The sequence below is a fragment of the Carlito syrichta genome, unplaced genomic scaffold (assembly GCF_000164805.1).
Source record: "Carlito syrichta isolate Samal-C Ts95f unplaced genomic scaffold, Tarsius_syrichta-2.0.1 Scaffold305725, whole genome shotgun sequence".
Lineage (NCBI taxonomy): Eukaryota > Metazoa > Chordata > Mammalia > Primates > Tarsiidae > Carlito > Carlito syrichta.
The window spans coordinates 90,641-98,671 of NW_007249821.1; the positions used below are offsets into that span (position 1 = coordinate 90,641).

The window sequence follows — 8,031 nt, forward strand, 5'->3', positions numbered from 1 at the left end:
AGCCTTCCAAGTAGCTGGAACTACAGGCATGCACTACCACGCCCGGCTCATTTTTGATTTTTATTGTAGAGATGAGGTCTCGCTAAGTTGCCCAGGCAGGACTCGAACCCGCGGGCTCAGGCAATCCACTCACCTCGGCCTCCAAAGTCTTGGGCTTACAGGCTGAGCCACCGAACCCGGCCTTTACTGTTATTAATATAAAGTCTGTTTGATCTGATATGAGAATGGCTACTTTTGCTCATTTTGTTTTTCATTTGCATGGAATATTTTTCCCTACCCTTTTACCTTGAGTCTGTAGGAGTCTTTGTGAGTTAAGTGGGTCTCTTGAAGGCAGCAGATATTTGAGTTGTGATTTTTTTAAATCCATTTTGCCCATCTGTATCTTTTTAGTGGGACATCGAGACCATTTATGTTCAGAGTTAATAATGATATGTAAGGTACTATTCCATTCATCATACTGGTTAACTAGTTGATTCATTTATTATTTTCTCTATTGTGTTGGTGTTCCATAGGCCTGTGAGTTTTACGGTGTCCAGTGTTTTTTTACTGGTATATTTCAGCCTTTTCTTTCAATATTTAGAACTCCTTTGAAGTACTTGTAGATCCAGTCTAGTGGTGACAAATTCCCTCAGTGTTTGCTTGTCTGGGGGAAAGACTTCATGTCTCCTTCCTTTATGGAACTTAGTTTTGTGGGATACAAAATTCTTGGCTGACTGTTATGCTGAGGAGATTGAAGGTGGCGCCCCAATCCCTTCTGGCTTGTATGGTTTTTTGCAAGAAGTCTGCTGTTAGACTGATAGGCTTACCTTTGTGAATTATTTGATGCTTTTGTCTCACTGCTCTTAAGAGTCTTTCCTTCACATTAACTTTGCGTAACCAATGATTATATAACCTTTTTACAATGAGTCTTCTTGGGGTTCTTTGGACTTCTTGTATCTAGATGTTTAGATCTCTGGCAAGGCCAGAGGAGTTTTCCTCTATTATTCCCTCAAATAGGTTTTCCAAACCTGTTGCTTTCTCTTCTTCCTCAGAAACACCTATGATTTGTAGGTTTGGCCTTTTTTTTTTTGAGACAGAGTCTCACTCTGCTGCCTAGGCTAGAGTACAGTGGCACGCTTACGGCCACTGCAGCCTTGACCTGCTGGACTCAGGCAATCCTTCCTCCTCAGCCTTCCATGTAGCTGGAACCACAGATGTGTGCCACGACACCCAACTAATTTTGTTAATTTACTGTAGCGATAAAGTCTCACCAAGTTGCCCAGGCTAGTCTCAAACCCCTGGGCTTAGCCAATCCTCTTGCCTCTGCCTCCCAAAGTGCTGGGATTACAGGTATGAGCCATCATGTCTGGCCAGAGAAGTGTTATGGTTTTATATTTTCCCTTTAGGCCTATGATTTTACTTTGAGTTATTTTCTGTGTATTAAGTGAGATAGGGGTTGAGGTTCAATTTTGTTTTTTAAATTCAGGGCTGGGTATGGTGGCTTAAATCTGTAATCCCAGCACTTTGGGAAGTAGAGGTAGGAAGATTGCTCTAGGCCAGGAGTTTGAAACCAGCCTGGGCAACATAGAAAGACCCATTTCTACAAAATTAAAAAAAAAAAGTAGCCAGGCATGGTGGTGTCTGCCTATAGTCCTAGCCATGCAGGAGGCTGAGGTGAAAAGAATCGCTTGAGTCCAGGAGTTCAAGGCTGCAATGATTTATGATGCTACCACTGCGCTCCCGTCTGGGTAACAGTGAAAGCTTGTTTTTACTAAAAGAAAAAAATAAATAAATAAGTAAAATAAAATTGGCATGTCCAGTTGTTATGCCACCATTCACTGAAGGACTACTTTTTCCCATTAAAAAGAAACCTGGCAATTGAATTGAATTTCCTTGGCATCTTTGTCAAAAATAATTTGACCCTGAGTGGATAAACAGTGTGGTCTGTCCATACAGTGGAATATTACTCAGCCATAAGAAAGAATAAAGTACTGACACATACAGCAACATGATGGACCTTGAAAACATGCTAAGTGAGCCAGGCTCGGTGGCTCAGCCTGTAATCCCGCGCCTTTGGGAGACTGAGGTGAGTGGATTGCCTGAGCCCGCGGGTTTGAGACCCGCCTGGGCAACTTGGCGAAACCTCATCTCTACAATAAATCAAAAAAATCAGCCGGGCGTGGTAGCGCACGCCTGTAATTCCGGGTACTTGGAAGGCTGAGGCGGAAGGAGCCCAGCAGGTCGAGGCTGCGGTGGCCGGGAGTGGCCGCTGCACTCCAGTCTGGGCAACAGAGAGACTCTAACTCAAAAATAAAAAAAAGAAAACATGCTAAGTGAAAAGCCACAGATACAGAGGACCATAAATTGTATGACTCTCCTTGCATGAACTGTACAAAATACTTAAGTTTTTAGAAACAGAATGTGGTTGCCATTGGCAGGGGGAATAGAGACTGACTGTTTAATGAATATAAGGTTTCTCTTTGGGGTGATGAGAAAGTTCTGGTTCAAGATAGTGGTAAAATAAGAAATGTGCAAAAATCTACTGAACTGTATACTTTAAAATGGTACGTGGTATGTATACCACATACCAAAAAAAAATCACTTGACTGTATATTTCTGAATTTTTTTTTTGAGTTGGAGTCTCACTCTGTCAACCAGGCTGGAGGGTAGTAACATACTCCCAGCCACCACAGCCTCGACCTGCTGAGCTCCAGCGATCCTTCCGCCTCAGCCTTCCAAGTAGCTGGAACTACAGGCATCCACCACCATGCCCGGGTAATTTTTTGATTTATTGTAGAAATGAGGTGTCGACAAGTTGCCCAGGCTGGTCTCGAACATGTGGGCTCAGACAATCCTCTCACCTCGCCTCCCAAAGGTGCTGGAAGTATAGGCATGAACCGCCACGCCGGCCATATTTTTGAATTCTTTATTGCCTTTCACTGAGTTGCCTGTCCTTATGCTAATACCATGCTGTTTTGGTTTTTGTAGCTTTATAATAAGTACTGGAATCAGGTGGCATAAATTCAACTTTATTCTCTCCACCTCCCCAACTTCCCCCACTATGAATTTGGCTATTCTGGGTCCTTTGCATTTCCATATACACTTTAATATCTCCTTGTCAGTTTCTAGAAAAAAAAATTACTTGAATTTTGATAGGAATTTCATTATAGATCATTTTGAGAATAGACGTTTTAACAATATTGAGGCCTGTAATTCTAGCACTTTGGGAGGCCAAGGTGGGAGGATTGCTTGAGCCCAGGATTTTGAGGCCATCCTGGGCAACATAATGAGACCCTGTCTCTACAAAAAAAAAAATAGCCAGGTGTGGTGGTGTGCATGTATAGTCCAAACTACTCAGTAGGCTGAGTTGGGAGGACTGCTTGAGTCTGGGAGTTTGAGGCTGCAGTGAGCTATGATGGTGCCTGGGTGACAAAGTAAGACCCTGTCTCAAAATAACGACAGTACAAATGAAAACACCTCCCCCACAATGTTAAGTGTTTTGTGACTACTATAAATGGTATTTAAAAAATTTTTATTTCTCAGTTGTTTGGTGCTAACAAACACCTACAAGTTTTTGTTTATGAACCTGGCATCTGATTTGCAGTCTTCCTAAATTCACTCATTTTTTTCTAGTGGTTTTTTCTAGAGTCCCTAGAATTTTCTGTATACATTGTAATCATATTATCTGCAAATAAAGAGCTATACTACTTTTCAAATCTTTTTTAAAATTTTGTCTTCACTGATTAAAGTGGCAGTAATATTTTGCATTTCTGCTAGCAGTGTATGAAATTTCAGTTATTCTGTGTCCTCACTAGCACTTGGTATTGTTTGGCTATATATCTTACTGTGTTTTTTTTTTTTTAGTTGGAGTCTTACTCTGTTGCCCAGGCTGGAGTGCAGTGGCACACTCACGGCCATCCCAGCGTTGACCTGCTGGTCTCCGGCGATCCTTCCACGTCAGCCTTCCAAGTAGCCGGAACTATAGGCATGCCCTACCACACCCAGCTAATTTTTGATTTATTTTAGAGTCGAGGTCTCATCAAGTTGCCTGGGTGGGTCTCGAACCCACAGGCTCAGGCAATCCACTCGTCTTGGCCTCCCATAGTGCTGGGATTAGAGGCTGAGCCATCGCGCCTGGCCCTTATTGTGGTTTTAATTTGCATTTTTCTAATGGCTAATATTGGGCATCTGTTTTTGTACTTATTTTTAGCCATTGTATTTTTTTGTTGTTAAATGTTTATTCAACTATTTTTCCTGTTTTTCTGTTTGGATTGTCTTATTGAGTTGTGTGAGTTCCTTATATGGCCTGGATATACATTCTTATCAGACAAATGCATTGCAAATATTTTCTCCCAGACAATAGCTTATAGTGTGTTTTGAACGGCAAATGTTTTGTAGTTGATTAAATTCAATTAATTAATTAATTTTAATGGTTTGTTTTTTAATGTCCTATCTAAAAATAATTTGTATAAGGTCATAAGATTTTTCTGTGTTCTCTTTTAGAAATTTTATAAAAGTTTTATCTCTTGCACTTAGGTCTCTGTTCTATTTTGAGTTTTATTTATTTGTTGTGGCGAAAAGGTCTAAATCCATTTATTTGCATATTTGCATGTGGATAGCCAGTAGTCTCCACATTGCCTGTTGAAAAGACCGTTTTCTTTATTGAATTATCTTGGCTTCTTTGCTGAAAAGCAATTGGCCATACATATAAGCGTTATTTCTGGACCCAGTTCTGTTTCATCACCCTGTATGTCTTCTTGTGCTAGTACCACACTGTCTTGATTACAGTCATTTCAATTTATAGTAAGTTTGAAATCGGAAAATGAATGTTCTTTCTCTTATTTTTCAAAATTGTGGCTATTTTGAGAACTTTGCATTAATTTCCATATGGATTTTAGGCTCAACTTGTCAGTTTCTACAAAACAGCCGCTGGGACTTTGGCAGGGGCTGGATTTAATCTATAAATCCATTTGGGGAGAACTGCCATTGATAAGACTGAGTCTTATGAGCATGGAATATCTTTCCATTAAAATAATATGCTTTCGTGTACATACCTAAAGTTTGGGTTTGCTCATGTCTAAAGAAATAAGGAAAGAAGGAAGGGTGGCATTATGGGTTATGCAGACAAATACGTTTTATTGTTAAAATGTTTCTGCCACTATTAGCAGTTCTCAGCTCACCACCCTTGAGGCTGAGGCGAGTGTCTCACGTTCTGAGCTTCTCCCGTGTGCTTCCTGTTTCCAGATTCTGGGGAACAGGTCCTGGTGGATGTGGAGACCAAAAGCAATAAGGAGATCATGGAGCATATCAGAAAGATCTTGGGGAAGAATGAGTGAGTTGCTGGGTTTGACCTGGAGGGAGCAGACTTCTCACCCCAGAGAACTTTGGGGGGAAGAAAGGAGTACTTGGGGGAGGGTGTTGAGACGAGTCTCCTGCAGTGAGCCCCAGACATTATTAACAAGAGCTTGGGCTGCAGAATCAATGCTGGCTTGGCTTTGCTGCTCACCAGATCATTAAAACTCTGCAAAACTTTATTCCCTCAGCTGCGAAGTGGGGAGAAAGCTCTTCCTTCCCTTTTAAATGCAGCTGAAACACTGCTCTGTGTGCTGCTAATGCTTCTCCTCTTGGGAATCTCAGCTTGCAGCCAGCACGTGCCTAGCCCTGGGGCCCTTCCGTAAATGAGAAGAAGAAAGGGAGAAAAGCCAAGAAATTCTGTCTCTGAGAAACCACAGCAGCCTTTCTACTCTCCTTTTTCCTGTGATTGTCTGCCCAGAGTTGTGGGCCATCCCTTGGGCTGCAGGAAGGCTGTGCCGGGTGGCCTTGCTCCTATGGCCTGGGGGTATGACGTCTCTCCTCGGGCTCTGGGCTCTGGGAGTGAGAAGCGGGCGAGAAGGCAAGCGATTCAGGTCTCCCTGGCTCGTGGGTTCCCTCAGCCAAGTTCCTGCTCTGCACACTGGCTCAGAGTCACGTTGCTGATGCTTTGTTGCTGTGTTCTCTGGCAGAGAAACCCTCAAGAAAGAGGAGCAGGAGAAAAAGCAGCTCTCTCACCCAGCCAACTTCGGCCCTCGGAAGTACTGCCTGCGGGAGTGCATGTGTGAAGTGGAAGGGCAGGTGCCCTGCCCAGGCCTGGTGCCGTTGCCCAAGGAGATGACAGGGAAGTACAAAGCCTCCCTGAAAGCCGGTGCCCAGGACTAAGGCCCAAGGCCACCGTGGACTGGGCAGTTGTGTCTGGCCAGTGTGGAGATGGGCATGGGGCTCTTGGCCCCCAGGAGGCTCCTCGTCGTGTCCCCAGAGACACTCTGGCAATCTCTGCAGCACAAGGTCCCCTTTACACACTTGTGTGAAAGGACGTGGGGAGGGGAGCATCACAGCTGAGCTGCTCAATGAAAATTCCTCCAGTGGTCAATAAATACTTCCTGATCACTCCAGCGCCATGGTGTGTGTCTGGTCTTCACAGGCAAGAGGAAGGCCTGCGTGGTGACACCTGTCTTGGTCCTGCCACCCTTTCCTGGTCTCCGTTGCCTTCGAATCTTCCTTGAGACCTTGGTCTGGAGAACGTAAAGGCTGTTGTGGTTGAGTCTGGCTGGAGCTGCCTGTGGAGCCTTCCTTTAGGTTCTTTGGGTATTTTTCAGAAATCGAAAGGCAACCTTTTTTGCAATGCTCACCTTTGAAACTAGAGCTGATGACCTTGCCTCCTGGGGCCTGGCCATGGGCCACAGATGGCCCCCAGTGGCTGACAGACCAGCCTTACCCAGGCATGTGCCCGCTGGCCAGTCAGCTGCTGCCAGTCTGTGGTCCTGTCACTGTGTGCATTAATTAGCAGGGAGGTTTATAGGCCGCAGAGGAAAGAAGGCACCCCATGGTGGAGACTTTGGTGCCCTGCTTAGGGATTGTGTCTGGCTGGTTTTGGCTCACTTAGTCCTTGCTTACTAAGTTTTGAGAAAGGGTGTCATGTATTACTGAGCATCTTCCTAGAAGTTCCTTTCTCATGGGACACTGCTATTACTGTCACTTTAGTCATGCTGGCTTCAGCCCCCCGAAGACAGCAGAGTCCGTCCTCTTGGGTCACTGTAAGAATAGGTTGTAGCCGGGCTCAGTGGCTCAGCCTGTAATCCCGTGCCTTTGGGAGGCTGAGGTGAGTGGATTGCCTGAGCCTGTGGGTTCGAGACCCGCCTGGGCAGCGAGACCTCATCTCTACAATAAATCAAAAAAAAGAATAGGTTAAATTAGTTGAAAGTGAATGATCAGATGGACCACAGACCCCTGGAAACTCAGACAAGACCTGACTTTATGGACACAGGAAGACAGTGGTTAAAAGAACTGAAAAAAGATGTTGGGGCTTGGAAGAGCAGGCCGAAGTCTTCATTTCTCTATTTACTAGGGCCTTGGCCACGTCCTAAAGCGCTCTGGGTCCTTAACTGGTTTCCTTCTCCATAAAATGAGAATAAAGCCAGCATCTGTCACATTAAGTAGTTGGCCAATGAAATGATACAACTCTACAGTGTCTTTTTTCTTTTCCCTGAGTTGGAGTCACTCTGTTGCCCAGGCTATAGTGCACTCGACCTGCTGAGCTCAGGCAGTCCTCCCACCTCAGCCTTCCAAGTAGCTGGAACCACAGGCACACACCACCACGCCTGCTAAGTTTTTCTGAATTTATTGTAGAGACGAGATCTCACCAAGTTGTCCAGGCTAGTGTTGAACCCCTGGCCTCTGGTGATCCTCTCGCCTCTGCCTCCCAAAGTGTGAGCCACTGTGCCTAGCCTACAGTGTGTCTTATATAACTTTTAGGGACTATCACATTAAATTGGGCACAGTTGGCTCCTCTGGCATTTGATGCTCACGTTCTGGTTTGTGGTAATTTTTTCACCAGACCTGTGTCCAGGGTGATGGCTTGTGGGAGGCTGGGAAGGGAAGGTGGACATGTGGGTGTTAAACTGAAATCTGGCACCTTGTTCCTCCACTATAACCATTTTGGAGAGAGAGTAGAAAAAGCTATCCTTCAACTAAAATCCCTCCTGTGGGCCCTGGGTTCAGTCCCGCCTCCCCCCCCCC

The 8,031-nt window shown here is 44.8% G+C and overlaps 1 protein-coding gene across 2 annotated transcripts in view; it reads left to right on the plus strand.

Moving 5' to 3' along the window:
* MRPS25 (mitochondrial ribosomal protein S25) overlaps positions 1 to 6,407 on the plus strand; it is an 11,596-nt gene extending 5,189 nt beyond the window's left edge. Inside the window, exons 3-4 of one of the 2 annotated variants that reach the window (XM_008062491.1) lie at positions 5,224 to 5,311; positions 5,982 to 6,407. In XM_008062491.1, the coding sequence (XP_008060682.1) occupies positions 5,224 to 5,311; positions 5,982 to 6,174 (281 nt within the window). In that variant the 3' untranslated portion in view covers positions 6,175 to 6,407. The remainder of the gene's footprint in view (positions 1 to 5,223; positions 5,312 to 5,981) is intronic. The other variant, XM_008062492.2, reaches the window with a different exon arrangement.
* The last annotated feature ends 1,624 nt before the right edge of the window (positions 6,408 to 8,031 follow it).